Source organism: Pristiophorus japonicus, chromosome 3, assembly GCF_044704955.1.
Source record: "Pristiophorus japonicus isolate sPriJap1 chromosome 3, sPriJap1.hap1, whole genome shotgun sequence".
NCBI classification, from domain to species: domain Eukaryota; kingdom Metazoa; phylum Chordata; class Chondrichthyes; family Pristiophoridae; genus Pristiophorus; species Pristiophorus japonicus.
Genome location: NC_091979.1, coordinates 250,641,961 through 250,658,491, shown reverse-complemented (window position 1 = coordinate 250,658,491; position 16,531 = coordinate 250,641,961). Strand labels below are relative to the sequence as shown.

Genomic DNA, 16,531 nt, shown 5'->3' with positions numbered 1-16,531 from the left:
CCAGACCAGCCCTACAGTCCCTGGCCACCAGGGCCAACACCAGAAGCATGAGGCCAATACCCTCCAGCTACCCTGGCAAACCCTGGGATGACCTGACCCTCATCCCCATTGGTGGACAAGGAGTCCACCCAGTCTTGTGGCCCTGTACACCACCCCACAACTACCCATATCACAGTGTATACACACCACCCACTGCTGCCTTGGCTACCTCCCCGAGGGATCCCACAACAGTGACACCCACTTGGTTTGTGTGTGAGGGAGGGGAAACGTACGAGGCCAGCCTCAAGCACAGGGGTCACACCTGGCAACCACACAACCCTCACCACAACCTCCCATAGCCCACCACTGATCACCTCCCCTGGACAAGACAAATAGGATATGAAAAATGCTCAGCAGGGAGTATTGTTGTGTATGCATACCTGTTTACTGTGTGATGTCTGTAACACGGTATGCAACATTGAATGTACCCTTGTACTGTACACGCCTTACCGGTACACTAGAGGGTGCTGTTGCTGGAGACCCAGGGGTTGCCTGCACACGGCAGTATAAAAAAGGAACACACAGCTTGTTGTTGGCACTCAGGAGCTGCTAATAAAGGACTGCAAATCTACAGAATTCAAGCACCATACCCTGCCTCATGGAGTCATTACTAAAGGTGCCTGCATACACGATATTAATGATCCAGAATTCTAGTCTGCATTGATACAACATCTCCATCATACTCTTTACTTGCCAAGCTCAAATGGCTCCCTGTACCTCAGAGTTTCATATCCTCAAATCCACATATAGGCTCATCTCTCCTACTATTGTGATCTCCTCTAGCCATATATTATGCATGTTCCCTTTCTTCCTGAAGCTGGCCCAATTCTCCTTCCTTACTCCCTCAGAAACATCAGTAGCCCTCTTTCAACCATTGAGCCCGACTCTCTGGAATTCCTTCTATCAGTACCTCTGCCTGATCACCTGCCTCCCAGTTTCAAAAGCTTTATCTATAACCATGCTTTTAGCCCCTTCGAACACCTCCCCTCAATTTCTCCCACCTGATCAACATCTACTCTTTGTCCACCACCCTGTAAAGCTCTGAGACATCTCTTTATGCATAAGAAATGCTTTAGAAACACAAGTTGTTGTCGTTATGGTTGCCCTGAAATTAGCCACTGGGCTGTGTGTGAAAGTAGCCAGCAGTGACTCTCCTTCTCACCTTATTTCAATCCCTTTGGGGAACAATCTGACTTCCACTGAGTATTTCCTCAACTCAGTACAGCTGAGACTTCTACCCTATTTTCTAAAGTAGTCCTCGCAAAACCTATGGTTAAACACTACTGTTAACTATTTGCCAGACTTTCAAATGTGCATCAAAACATAATGAGTATGCTATTTTTAAACAGTTTCTAAATTTGCATAGTTAACCCAAATGTAAATCAAAAGTCCTGAATGCCACTTGACAGGAGATGGAAACTATGCAAGGTCAACAGGAAGTAAAAATAGTTTAAAACAACAATTTAAGGAGCATTGTTGCAATTAATTTCTGTCTTGGAAGGCAAGATACAGCCAATTGGAGGAATATCTAGCATTACCATACAACTGTGACTCTTTCCAGCAATAAATCTTTGAAGTTTCTAAGTCGTGATTTAGATGACATTTTTCAGATTATTCACAAAATTCTGTATGCATAGGCACACTACAATTTGGCTTCCAATGTGTAACGGCACAATCACAATGATCTGAAATTAAAATTAACAGATTTATTCTACATTCATCCAGGTATTAATTGTGCATAATAAGTTCTGAATGTCAGAGAAAATCCACCTCAGAAATCCTGTCAAGACAAGAGGGCCTAGAAATTTAAATTCATCTCAGGTGATAGGGCAAAACTGGGGTATCAGATCAGTCGCCGTCATACGCAGTGCTTGATATTCAGTTCCCTTGCAGTCAATAGAAGTAAATATCAGGCGTGTGTATAATGGGCAGCCAATCCAATACCGCCTGTTTTGCGCCACTGCCCGAAATGAATTTCTGGGCCAGAGAATCCAGCAAAGGAGTGAGATCAAGAACTTCTCTCATACTTTTTGGACAACATGCAAACCCAGATTCTTCCCCAGTTTATTTCCTCCCCTTTTGGCTTTACCAGGCTCCATACCAACTGACAGCCAAAAGAAAATGTGGCCCATAATCCCAGGCTTCTGCTAATGGCGCTTAGAATGCCAATGATTGTGCAATAATAGTAATTGTTGGTTTATACATCTTGTTCCATCAGATAAAACATTATCAAGCCAGAGTCATGGTTATCACTTATGAACAAATACAGGAAATGAAAATGGCAGAATATTTTCATTTTTTTTTCCCAATAGCACACACGTTGCTATAATTCCTTAACTAAAATAAGTACAACAGCTCAAAACATCACTTTTGGTGAATGATGCATTTAAGAACTAAGCTAGAAGTATGGTACATTGTAGCTTTAATGCTAAACTGAAATATAGAAATGACATATATCACACTGGCTTGGCAGCTAAGAGGCAGCATTATAGAGTGCTTAAGGAGCTATTTCATAGTGCTCAACAAAAATATATTCCAGTGAAAAAGGGCGGTAAGAAAAGGGATAACCAGCCGTGGATAACCAAGAAAATAAAGGAGAGTATCAAATTAAAAACCAATGCGTATAAGGTGGCCAAGGTTAGTGGGAAACTAGAAGATTGGGAAAATTTTAAACGACAGCAAAGAATGACTAAGAAAGCAATAAAGAAAGGAAAGATAGATTACAAAAGTAAACTTGCGCAAAACATAAAAACAGATAGTAAAAGCTTTTACAGATATATAAAACGGAACAGAGTGACTAAAGTAAATGTTGGTCCCTTAGAAGATGAGAAGGGGGATTTAATAATGGGAAATGTGGAAATGGCTGAGACCTTAAACAATTATTTTGCTTCGGTCTTCACAGTGGAAGACACAAAATCCGTGCCAAAAATTGCTGGTCACGGGAATGTGGGAAGGGAGGACCTTGAGATAATCACTATCACTATGGGGGTAGTGCTGGATAGGCTAATCGGACTCAAGGTAGACAAGTCCCCTGGTCCTGATGAAATGCATCCCAGGGTTTTAAAAGAGATGGCGGAAGTTATAGCAGATGCATTCGTTATAATCTACCAAAATTCTCTGGACTCTGGGGAGGTACCAGCGGATTGGAAAGTAGCTAATGTAACGCCTCTGTTTAAAAAGGGGGGCAAATAAAAGGCAGGTAACTATAGGCCGGTTAGTTTAACATCTGTAGTGGGGAAAATGCTTGAAGCTATCATTAAGGAAGAAATAGCGGGTCATCTAGATAGGAATAATGCAATCAAACAGATGCAACATGGATTCATGAAGGGGAAATCATGTTTAACTAATTTACTGGAATTCTTTGAGGATATAACGAGCATGGTGGATAGAGGTGTACCGATGGGTGTGGTGTATTTAGATTTCCAAAAGGCATTTGATAAGGTGCCACACAAAAGGTTACTGCAGAAGATAAAAGGTACGCGGAGTCAGAGGAAATGTATTAGCATGGATAGAGAACTGGTTGGCTAACAGAAAGCAGAGAGTCGGGATAAATGGGTCCTTTTCGGGTTGGAAATCGGTGGTTAGTGGTGTGCCACAGGGATCGGTGCTGGGACCGCAACTGTTTACAATATACATAGATGACCTGGAAGAGGGGACAGAGTGTAGTGCAACAAAATTTGCAGATGACACGAAGATTAGTGGGAAAGTGGGTTGTATAGAGGACACAGAGAGGCTGCAAAGAGATTTAAATAGGTTAAGCGAATGGGCTAAGGTTTGGCAGATGGAATACAATGTCGGAAAATGTGAGGTCATCCACCATGGAAAGAAAAACAGTAAAAGGGAATATTATTTGAATGGGGAGAAATTACAACATGCTGCGGTGCAGAGGGACCTGGGGGTCCTTGTGCATGAATCCCAAAAAGTTAGTTTGCAGGTGCAGCAGGTAATCAGGAAGGCGAATGGAATGTTGGCCTTCATTGCGAGCGGGATGGAGTACAAAAGCAGGGAGGTGCTGCTGCAACTATATAGGGTATTGGTGAGGCCACACCTGGAGTACTGCGTGCAGTTTTGGTCACCTTACTTAAGGAAGGATATACTAGCTTTGGAGGGGGTACAGAGACGATTCACGAGGCTGATTCCGGAGATGAGGGGGTTACCTTATGATGATAGATTGAGTAGACTGGGTCTTTACTCGTTAGAGTTCAGAAGGACGAGGGGTGATCTGATAGAAACATTTAAAATAATGAAAGGGATAGATAAGATAGAGACAGAGAGGTTGTTTCCACTGGTCGGGGAGACTAGAACTAGAGGACACAGCCTCAAAATACGGGGGAGCCAATTTAAAACCGAGTTGAGAAGGAATTTCTTCTCCCAGAGGGCTGTGAATCTCAAATTCTCTGCCCAAGGAAGCAGTTTAGGCTAGCTCATTGAATGTATTCAAATCACAGATAGATAGATTTTTAACCAATAAGGGAATTAAGGGTTACGGAGAGCGGGCAGGTAAGTGGAGCTGAGTCCACGGCCAGATCAGCCATGATCTTGTTGAATGGCGGAGCAGGCTCGAGGGGATAGATGGCCCACTCCTGTTCCTAATTCTTATGTTCTTATGTTCAATGTGCTGATTTTAAGACCTCGAGAGGACAGCAATCCAACCTGCCAATTATGCATGAAACTGACAGCATATTTTTCAAATTGTGTTGTTCTGGTTTACCAAAATGCCCACTTTAAGATTGAAAAGAGGAAGTGATACGGGCTAAGTTGCTTGTTATGTTTATACCACAATGACCACATCCTGGAACTAACTATACACACTGAGAGCTGCTTAGTTATTTTTTTCTCTATACCTCACCTAGACATGCAAAATTAGAATGAAGACTTTCAGTCAGCTCTTTGAAAAACAAATGTAAAGCTGTAAAATGCTTGTACAATTATACTTAAGGCCAAGTAACATTACATTTTTTCTCCAATTTCCTACTCATACCTCCTTGTCCTGAAGTAGTGAGTCATACTGAGGTATGGATTACCAGGTATGGGCACTGGCAATCCTTTAGTACCTTGCACATTTGGCCATTCTTCAAGTGCAAGCTTGGACTACAAGTATTGATATTCTTTTAAGGCTATGGGGAACACCACAGCTGAACCAACTGATCTTTTGACTTTCATATCTTCCAGCAATCAGAAGTAGAACCCAAGTCAACTTCAACAGTTCTTAACGCGTACTTCTGAGAGTTGGGCTGTGACAAATTATGAAAATTTGTTGCAGTCCCACTTCTATATTTCTTAGTCTAAAACTGTATCTTCCAATTCCCCCTAGCTGCAAGCTCACATACCTACAAGGTCGTCCCACAATCCTGACCATTCCCATCAATTCCAGTCTCCATTATAGTTTAATATGACAGGGTGATGGTATCAGTGTGGCAACAAGTATTTCAACTCATGGCAACAAGCCATCCTCAGAATCTACTTTGCTACACTTAGATGGATAATTTTTAAAAAGGTCGGGCTGGATTTTCGTTATGTTGCCGCCTCTGTTCATGCTCCGGAGGGGCAGTAATGTCGGAGGAACTGCTTTCCAGCCTGGCGGCCAGCTTCGAGCGCCCTGCCGGCAGATTTGTTGTCGATTTTGTGGGGGTGCCGAGCAGCACCGCCCGGGGGCATCGAGCCGACGTGCAACGTCATCGGTTTCGACTGCACGTTGAAATTTGTTGTACGCTGACCCTATAGTGCCCCTCGGTGGGACCGCCGCTGTCCTGACAGCGGTCAATGATAGAATTAGTGAATGAGGCAAGTTTGATTATTTTGTTTATTTTTATTTTTGCAATGTAGCTTATTGTGGGGTGTTTAAGCTATTAGGAATGTTTGTTGTGTTTTTAGTTGCAATTTTCTTTTTGCCACAGAAGCCTCTATTAGGGCGCTCAGAGGCCGGCTCTTTAGCAACAGATTTTCAGTTGCTCAGCCGGCCTTGCGCCCAAAAAGGTGTGTAATGCCTCCTTTAGTGCTCCGCCCCACACTCAGAGGCCAGCTGAAGAATTTTGCTGACTGAGGCGCAAACTTTTCTCGAGCGCTATAATTACCATCCTGCCATGATTAACGCCCCGAAATTATCTCAACCAAAAATACAGACCATAGTGTTTTTTATTAACAAAGATAGTCTTATGATCAGAAACTAACTTTCAACTAAGCTAGCACCCCAATAGAAAAAGTCGCTAAGCTTCAATTCTCAAGCTGAGCATTTAATGTAGCTGCCTTAGTTGCACACGTTGATTAAACAACCTGACAATTTGACATTAAGTGTTGTATAGCAGTCTGATCGTTTTTCATCTTAGGGTAGGAAAAGTAGGCATTGTTGTGCTCATTTGTTCAAGTCACAATGTTTACTAAACCAGTCACAAAGCAGCATCAACAGGATTCAATGAGGAAATCAAATCTCAAAGCTGTCCTACCCTCTCAGCTGAAAAATATTTGGTGAAAATGGTCCCTTTCCAAATAGCTCAGTAAATCCTGATAAGCTCAAGAAGTAGCTCCAATGCTTTCTGTAGAGTTCTTCTTTTAAAACTGAGAAGCCAAGGTGAAGGGCCAAGGCCTGTACAGTACAACACTACCATGGTTGAACATACCAAAGAGAAGAAAGCTATGGTAAATCAGGAAATAATGATTAAGTAATGCCAAGCTTACATTTTAAAAGTCTTGAGATTGTGAAAGGAAGGACAGCCTTAGCGGCATAACAAGTTCAAGAGTTTTGAGGCCCTGGAAAAATGTTAGTGTTGCCCTCTGCTTATACACATGTTCTCTTCCATGTGCTGGGCCAACCTGCCCTCCTAACCAAAGGGTAAATATTGAGTAAGAAAATATTGTATTATCTATTCAAATATAATGCTAACTGTAACCAATTAGCTTTGCATTAGTTGGTAAATCTACAGGAAAGGGTGTTTTTCAGGGATTACAGAGGTAAGTATTCAGGTCCAGGAGCACCAGAATTTCCTGTCCTGAACCATTAACATGGTGTGGGAGCATTTCTGATGCTGGCTCACCTCCTGGCAGGGTCTAGGGCTGATAGCAGGGGTAGGAAATTAAAGCATAGCTGCAGGCTCCTCAAGTGGATTTTAGACAGATTCAAATGGAAGTGAACCCAATTTTCCAAGATCAGCTTGTAATCATATTTTCAGATATAGATTTAGATGGGTCTAGTAATGGGAGAGGAAAACTGCATGCAAATCAAATTTAAAGGGATGGGGTTAATTCAAGACGAGCGTACTGAAAGACTCTGAGGAGCTTTAAACGGCATCTCAATCCATTAGCAGTCTGTGCCATGGCTGAAGGGGCAGGATACTGAGACAGGTAATAAGGAAACCCATGCTGCAGGCATGAGCCCAGCTCCCAAACTTGTTTATGGCTGAAGTCAAGATGGTACTGCATAATAATCATCAAGTTTCAGGCCACAGCTGACCATTACCGTCACTGCATATGCCATCTCTATGGTATTTGCATGGTATTTGCAGGTATCCTTCGAACAGATGGCTCAAACCTTTGCATCTACATCTCTGGTGACGCCAGTTATTGCCAACAACAGCTCACAACCATTGTGTCTTTCATACAGCAAAATCTCCTAAGGCATTTCATAGTTCAATGTCATACCCAGTAGGAGGAAACATTTGGGAAGAGGGTTGAAAGTGTGGTCAGAAAAATAAGTTTAAGAAGGTTTTGTAAGGTCCAAACTCAGTTAAAATCAAATGATTGATGATAAATCTATATCCATCCCTTTAAATGCCAATCTGATTGGCAACCAGATAAGAAAAGTCCTTTTTGAAGGAATTAAGCAGGATTGCTTTATCTCCATTTCTCCAATCTCTGGAAGTCACACATCAATTTTAGTAAAATCGGATTGTATTGCATCCACAATTGGTTGAATGTATTTTTGTTTGAATTTACTAGAGCTGATTTTAACTCCCAGTAGGAATGGACGGAAATTCCGTCCAGGTGTCTAAGTCAGAGACTCAGCAGATTTTAACTGCTGTGCCTAATTTGAATCACGCTGGTCAGCTGCTTAGCTGTTTCCATCAGAAAGCAACAGCTGGTCAGCAGGGAAGGAGGAAAACCAGGTGACCCAGAGGCCACCCACCAGCATCGGAAGATGGCCGGTGGTGGCAAGTTAAATCCGGGAAGGGGGTAGCGTTTGCAGGGTCTCGTGGGTGGGGCACAGGTGGCAGGGGTTTGAGGAGCCTGGGACAGCAGAGACCTAGGGCTAGAAATTCAGTATTGCCCGCTTTGAAACGGTGACGCCATCGGGGTGCTACCTTTAGTGCCGGGCAATGTCTCCCACCTCAAAGTGCGATATTCAGTTGTATAGCCCCAAGAGGAGAGTGGAGCACTAAGAGAAGCGATGCACAATCGTCTTAGGGAGCTAAACAACAACTTGTATTTATATAGCGTCTTTAACATAGTGAAATGTCCAAAGGCGCCTCACATCGCAGGGCAGTAGAGCGATACCGGCATCCTAGCGCCTAAAGAGGATGTGAGGTCGACCATGTGAAACCTGCAAAAAAATGGAAGGGAGGCTACCAACAGCGTCCACAGGTAAGAGTGGCAAGTAATTGTTAAAAATTTGACTCTCAGCACTTACCTCTTCAATACCTGTGATATCACCCTGGGATCCTCTGTGCACCGTCTGCTTCCCTGTCGGGAATAGCGGCAGGCGCTACAGAGGCGAAAGCAATTTCGGAAACGCGTCGCACATTCTTGATGTCACCAAGTGGGTGCGCTAGAGTGCGCAGCGCTAAATGATAGCGCCGCCACTAAACTACCAGTGAAGTTCGCAGCAGGCTGTCATAGCACAGCACTCAGGCAGTCGGTGTTTGGCGGCCCCTTAGCAACCCTCTCTGGCGCTAATGGTGGCGTCAAACAACCAAATTTCTCCCCTCTCGAATTTCCTTGTGGGGCTTGGAGGACCACTCCTGTTCCTCCAGGATCTACTAAAATGTTTTTTTTTTTAAACTTGGTTTAGTGGGCCTTGCTGGCTTTACAACTGGATTACCTGACAGAGCAGCTGCCCCGCTCAGGAGACTGTTAAAATTCTATTAGAGTTCCATGTGTGTCATAGGACTCTGATTTGCATTTATTCATGAGACTCCCACAGGAGTATGGTGGGTGTCTCATGGACTGCCAAAACTTGCAGCATTAAAATCATAGATCAGTGGGAAGAGAGCGGGGAATGGAGCCAATTGGGGAGAGTTAAAATCACCCGACTGTTCTACAATGATGAGTGTGCATATGTGCACACTCAGGATAGTCCACATGGCAGATTCCTGTTCTCGACCAGGTTGTGAGAAGGGAGCAGCAAGCAGAGTTAAGATACTTCGCCAAACAAAGAGGTCAAATGGAGAGCGTGTAATCCGCCACATCATTAATGCACCAGGCTACTTTCTTGCAACCCTTTGAGAATGACAAAGGCAGAAGTCTAAGACAAGATTACCTGCCCATGTTCTCAATATTACTGTAATTATAATATAATATCTTCAATTTACTAAAGTCACAAATCCGCATTTAAAGCTATCTGTACTTTTTCATGGACACAGAGAGAAAACAGAGGCAAGCTACTTGAAACAAAGTTAGGTAACTGTAACCTTTCTGAATACTGCAATATTCCTTGTTATGTATTCACTACCTGGTTCTAATGGTTTAAAAAGTATACCCAGGCTATCAATTTTCTACCTCGTTAGTGGACAATAGACAGTTACCTCATCATCATCATCATCATAGGCAGTCCCTTGGAATCGAAGAAGACTTGCTTCCACTCCTGAATTGAGTTCTTTGGTGGCTGAACAGTCCAAAACGAGAGCCACAAACTTTGTCATGTGTCCCACCTATGTCCCACCATCTGTCCCACCTGTGACAGTTACCACCATGCTAGGGAAAGGTCATTATTATTTTCAACCCATCATCCCTTTATTTGGTTGAGTGCTGTTAAAACGTTTTCTTTGTTTCAATAGAAGCATAGACTTCTCTACCCAGAAATTCTAATGAAGTTCTATAATGAAGTTAAGAATTGGATCAAATACATTTCAAATAGCTAGACCAACACATGACAGCACTCATGAAAATGACTTATCCAACATGTAAAGTCATTAACATAATAATAAGTCATAATAAATATAACTAAATAAATAATACATTTTGCACCAGCTCAAGTGGAACATTTGAGAGTTTGGTGGTTAGGGATTTTGTACCTGTAATGGCGAACTGCCCCAAGTGGTAAGGAGAAAAATCATCCCCAGTATATATATATATATATATATATATATTATATATATGAGCCAGGCATTGGCCTAAAATTTCCCCAAAGGAAAAAAATGCCCTCAACTTACCTTTTTTTTTAGGCACCTCAGTGCTGAAAATTTAAAGTAGTATTTTCTCCACCATATGCGCACTCTCTGGCACCAGCACTACCTGATTCAACTCTGCAAGGCGGAGCCTCCAATGAGCACTGAAACGGCACAGCGCATGCGAGGAAAAAAAAATATTCTAACCCACTGCGGATGCACGTTGTGCACGAATGTAAAAAAAAAATTATTTTTGTGATCCAACTGTGCATCCGTGAGGACATCTATGGAAAAAGGTAAGGATTTTTTTCCTGCCATCATTCTTTTTTCATCATAGGATCATCAATATGGGTGAGTTTTTATTTATTTTATATTTATAGCGGTTTATAGTTTATATTTTGTCTTAAACTGTAAGGTAAGTTAAATTGCAGACTAAATGGAAGTCCCTTCGGCCAGGGATAGCAGTAGGCCAGCGTGGATTCTCTAACTGCAGGTAGGGGTTTTCCTAATGATGTTTTTAGGGTCTGTGCGCCAGTTTAAAAAATTTTGTAGGTGGGGAAAATTTGCCTCGTGTAAAAGTGGCACGGAAGCTTCTTTTACAGGACTTAAACCAGATGAAATGTAGCACTGCACAAACACATGCTGCCCTAATCCAAGTACACATCAGAACACAACAGCACTCATGTCAAACTACCAACCATTCCATCCTCTGCACAATGTAGAGCAGAATGAAATAACTCGGGCTATATTCATTAGGGCCGATTTCAGCTGTGAATTACAGAAAATAAATCACTCATCAGGAGTTGTATGATTATATGTAACTCAATGTTTTACTCCAGAATATGTGCTGCAATTTACCTACCAATTTTTCTTCCACCCCTCATGTCTGTCTTTATTATAATGTAAAAACTGTTATTTTCCACATTAAAAAATTAATTTTTATAGAAATAACTAGCCTAGGGAAATATAATTACTGTGAAAATACCCAACTACAAAGTGTATTCTGGAAAGCAGAAGTTGATGCATGATTTAAAATTTAGAGTGCAAATATGGAACCACTCAACAAATGTTTATTGCATGCAATTAAACAGTTCTACAGTATCATCACCACAACAAATTAATTATAAACATTGGATAATCTTAAGGAACATGATTAAATGTCACAGCAGGGGAGTGAGTGATGCAATACTATTAAAAGATCATTCACATAGCAGGTTATTTTTCACAAAATTATAAAAGCCAAAGAGACTGGATGGCAGTCTCTTGGTACATTGCCTTTTCACTTCCAGGACATGGTTCAAATCGCATGCTGACTTACTGGACGGAAGTCTCCTCCTTCTGTGGTTGTATAGGTACTAACTAAAATGCGATTGGATAGCCTCAACCCAGGTCTGAACAGGCAAAAGTCCTCAACACAAAATGCCAAAAATAAGCAATGAATTGAAAATCACACTCAGATGCCAGAAGATGGCTGCTATGAGCAATGGAAAACTCCTGTCTAATGTCACAGGGGATGCCTTTCTAAAATATGGGTTCCGGGGAAGCACACTGTTGCAGCAAAATAAAGGGAGCGTTACTCTTCAATTTAGGAGTGCTTGGTGTTAATGCTAAACTATCTTCAGCATGAAAACTGTCACCTTGGGCACAATAGTTTAGAATAAAACGTTAATTTTCAAATCAGCACATTGTAAATCAACAATGAAAAATAATTCTGGAAAATTGTGAAATTTCTCTGAGGTCAATGAAACCCCCAGAACACTGCAATTTTTTGTGCCATTCTACTTCTACCAATTCAATGAAAAGTTAGAGCACGGTGCATGATGGATTGTTTCTGTAGAGTAAATAACAGTTCTGCTTCTGGAATGATGTGACCATTCAGGTTTTTTCCTCACATTATAAGAGCTCACTAACAGTGCCTCAGTAACCTGACACCTTAGCAACAACACTATCATGTGATCCAATCAGAGTTCAGTATGTCAGGAAAAAAAAGGCAATCAGTATTCTGCATACAGATTTTCTGGTTAAAGTAGGTCAGACATCTTCTTGCATTTTGCAAACACATTGCTTCTCTGACTCTCAAAGTTAGACCCATATCAAAATTGGTAGCCGCCTTCCTTATTTTATTGTAAGTCAGGTCTTATGACTCAGGTTTTAGAAATTAAAAATTACATACAATTTAATATATATATGAAAATGAAATCTTCATGCCCATTACATACATAAGTGAGTGACAGTCCTTTTTGAAAGTGACTTACCGGTTCTTTTCTAATTCATTGTGTGTAGATCTGCAAGACAGAAATTTAGCAGTTATTTTGAATGCATTTTTAAAACATCTCTATCAGAACCAGTGAGAAGTAAACTGGTCACATTTAAACTTAATTAACCTGTGTTTTTTTTTGTTCCTCCAATATTCTTCCCTCCTCTACTGAAGGTGCTGACTCGCACGTGCCACTTGCCCTTTGGTATTTTATCCAAGTGGCCGTTCTTATACCTAAAGAGTGAGTGTCAGTAGGCTATTAGATCTTGAGAGACGCCACTGCTGAGCCTGATCCTGTCTTCACCCAACTTCCCAGCAGGAGCCATTGGACAGCAATCATAGGCAGGAATTTGGATTGATTTTTGTTTGTCCCCAAACCAGGGATGCTGAGGCCAGGTGGAATGCCACAACTGGGATCAGATAACACAGCACAGACCAAAGATTGAATCTTGGACCTTCCTGTTCTGAAGCTGGAGATGATTTCCATATTTAACTATACAACGAGCATGTTTCCCTATGGTTAAAATCCAATATTAATAATGTTGCTCCTTTTTAATTGGAGAAATAAAATGCCCTAAAAAATCTGTGAATTCCAAAGTCCCACTGTGAATCATAGGAGAAAGACACCAACCCCTGATTATAGGGGGAATGGCCAATAAGAAGTCAACAGTAGATTAAAAACATTCTTTCATTTGAATATGCATCGTAACATCATCAAGAAAGGCTTCCAAGAACAAACAAAAAAACAAGCAGCGAGGCTTCTGGCTACCTATCGCCACTCAATTAGACCACAATATCATGATCTGCAGTAAAAGTGTAGTTATACACAAAGCAATGTACAGATTTCTTCAAGTTATTTAAACAACTTAAATGAAACATTCACTTACACCGATGAATTCCTGAACGTATCATTTTAGAAAATGTTCAAACTAGCTAGCATTTGAGGGATGACAGTTGAATGTATTTTTGTATATTCAATGTGTCATCCAAAAATACATTCAACTTATCACCTATCAAAAAATTACATCAAAGCAGAACTTTAAAAACATATTTCAATGCAAGGAATATATATTAATTTTTCCAAAAATTTCTCACTCCAAAAAGGATATCGTCCCATGGCAGGGTACAATTTCAAGGCCACTAGTAGCTCTCTGGTACCTAGCCTGTGACTATGGTTCATGTGTGAACCTTGATAGTAAGCAGCAGGTAATCAAGGATGAGGGCTTTAGAGCAGAACCCAATCCTGCCTTCATCCAATGCCTGTAAAGATTATTTGTTTGTGGGAGTCAACAAAGCTCATCCCTATCCTGCTCTCATTTGACATCTAACATACAAACTCATTATGGCACTGGTTACTAGTCAGTGCTCAGAAGCAGGTAAATTGGATTATTTCTCATCCTTCCTAGCTTGGAGCGCTGAGTCCAACTGTAGCAATCCCAATACCACCTTAGATGAGATTAGTGTCTTGGAATGGAACTTGAATTCTTTCTGGTCTGGACAGCTCAGTACCACACTATTAGTGAATTTACCACAGGACTTGCATTTCTATAACTCCTTTCACAACCTCAGGACGTCCTAAAGTGTTTTACAGCCAATTAAGAACTTTTGAAGTGTAGTCACTATTGTAATGTAGGAAATGCGGCAGCCAATTTGCACACAGCAAGCTCCCACAAACAGCAATGTGATAACGACCAGATAAACTGTTTTTGGTGATGCTCATTGAGGAATAAATATTGGCCAGGACACCAGGATAGCTCCCCTGCTCTTTATTGAAATAGTGCTTTTATGTCCACCTGAGAGAGCAGACAGGGCCTCGTTTGAATGTCTCATCCAAAAGACCTCACCTCCAACAGTGCAGCGCTCCCTCAGTACTGCACTGGAGTGTCAGCCTAGATTTTTATGCTCAAAACTCTGGAATTGGACTTGAACACACAACCTTCTGACTCAATGGCGAGACTGCTGTCCACTGAGCCACAGCTGACACTGGAAGGGGGGGGGTGAGCCCATTCAATTCTTAAACTGACTGAAAATTAATTAAACAACAACAATTTGTATTTATATAGCACCTTTAATCTTTAACATAGTGAAATGTCCCAAGGCGCTTCACAAGAGTATTATGCGATAAGAATTTGACACCGAGCCACATAAGTTGAAATTAGCGCAGGTGACCAAAAGCTTGGTCAAAAAGGTATGTTTTAAGGAGCGTCTTGAAGGAGGAAAGTGAGGTAGAGAGGCGGAGAGATTTAGGTAGGGAGTTCCAGAACTTGGGGCCTAGGCAACAGAAGACATGGCCACCAATGGTTGGGCAATTACAATCAGGGATGCTCATGAGGGCAGAATTAGAGGAGCACAGACATCTTGGGGAGCGGGGGGGGGTGGGGTTGTGGAGCTGGAGAAGATTACAGAGATAGGGGGGGGGCGAGGCCACGGAGAGATGCGAAAATAAGGCCATGGAGAATTTTGAAATCGAGACGTTGCTTAACCGGAAGCCAATGTAGGTCAATGAGCACAGGGGTGATGGGTGAGTGGGGCTTGGTGCGAGTTGGGACACGGACAGCCAAGTTTTGGATCATCTCTAGTTTACGTAGGGTGGAATGTGGGAGGCATATAACTAAAACAACAGCACTCCACGCTGAACTAATAGCCTTTGATAATCAGGCATCAGTTTAGCCATCTTATTGGTTAACAATGAACTGAAACTTTACTAGTTGGTACCTAAAGATAATCATCTGAGGCTTCACCTATGACTTAAATGCACTGCACGGCATATTGCAGATGAGAAGATACCAGGTCCAGTTTCTGATCTGTGCTGAGTTAGCAGATTTAACAGTGGGTGATAGGTGTGTTGCAATTGGGCTGGATTAGGGAGGGCAATGAAATAAGCTGTAGTTCCTGCTTTTGATTTCATCAAAAAACTTAAGAGCAAAATGTGGGCGTGGATGTCTGATGAGGGCAGGATTGATCTGAACTATACCAGCCACAGTGAATTGGCAGACAGCACTTACTGTCTCAAGTCACAGATGAGGTATTTAGGAGACTTGTGTGAGGTACTGGGAGGCCACTAGCCCCCATTGAACTGCACCATAGCAGATGTGAGTGCCTTCCCCAAGAGAAGGGGAAAAATTTGAGGGGGCGAATATCAAATGCATATGTGGATGTCACTTGACCATTGAGACTCCTTATGCATTGTGTTTATTTTGGCTTCAGCAAGTTTTGGTATCACCTTTACACCAAGAAAAATGACCCCCTCCTGTTATGCTGGAAGTGGGAAGGGGACAGACACATCAAAACCTGTTTTAGCAATGACATGCACTATAAAGCACTGAGTTTGCATTATATTGCAATTTGAAAATTAAAACCTCTAATTAAAAAACCCAGATTATTTTTAGTTGCAATATTGCCTTTCATCTCGAGCATGTAGTCAAAACATTTCCATAATCTACATACCACACAGTAATGATTAGTCATAAACTCTCCTACATTTTTTATGTTACACCATCTAGAAAGAAACATTTGATTCCAAAAAAAATTAATAGAAATTGACAGGTGAGCAGTTTGAATGTTTACTTAAAAATAACCAGTTTCAAGCCACACTTTGAATTATGTTTATTTAGGTGAAACAAAGTATTATTTAGGGAGAGCAAAACAATTGTGTGTATCATGATGAGGGTTAATTAAATTTTACTCACAAATTTCCATGACCTCAACCATAAAATGTCTATTTTGCTCATCGAGACCACACAGAATTAGTTAAACATAAATAACTGAATGCAAGACCTTGATCCTCCAATTATATTGCACGATTCCCGTAACAGTCTCTGACATGCAAGAAAATACAACTGAAATAATTGGGTCTCTTCCTATTTTTTATCGTTTATGTACATTAGATTTTTTTTATTCTGTAAATTATTGTACTGTA

The 16,531-nt window shown here is 41.4% G+C and overlaps 1 protein-coding gene across 2 annotated transcripts in view; it reads right to left on the bottom strand.

Annotated features, from left to right (window-relative positions):
- The window catches only part of mxi1 (max interactor 1, dimerization protein), a 51,073-nt gene that overhangs the window by 25,841 nt on the left and 8,701 nt on the right, over positions 1-16,531 (bottom strand). For both annotated transcript variants that reach the window (XM_070876527.1, XM_070876528.1), the window contains exon 3: positions 12,611-12,640. In XM_070876527.1, the coding sequence (XP_070732628.1) occupies positions 12,611-12,640 (30 nt within the window). The remainder of the gene's footprint in view (positions 1-12,610; positions 12,641-16,531) is intronic.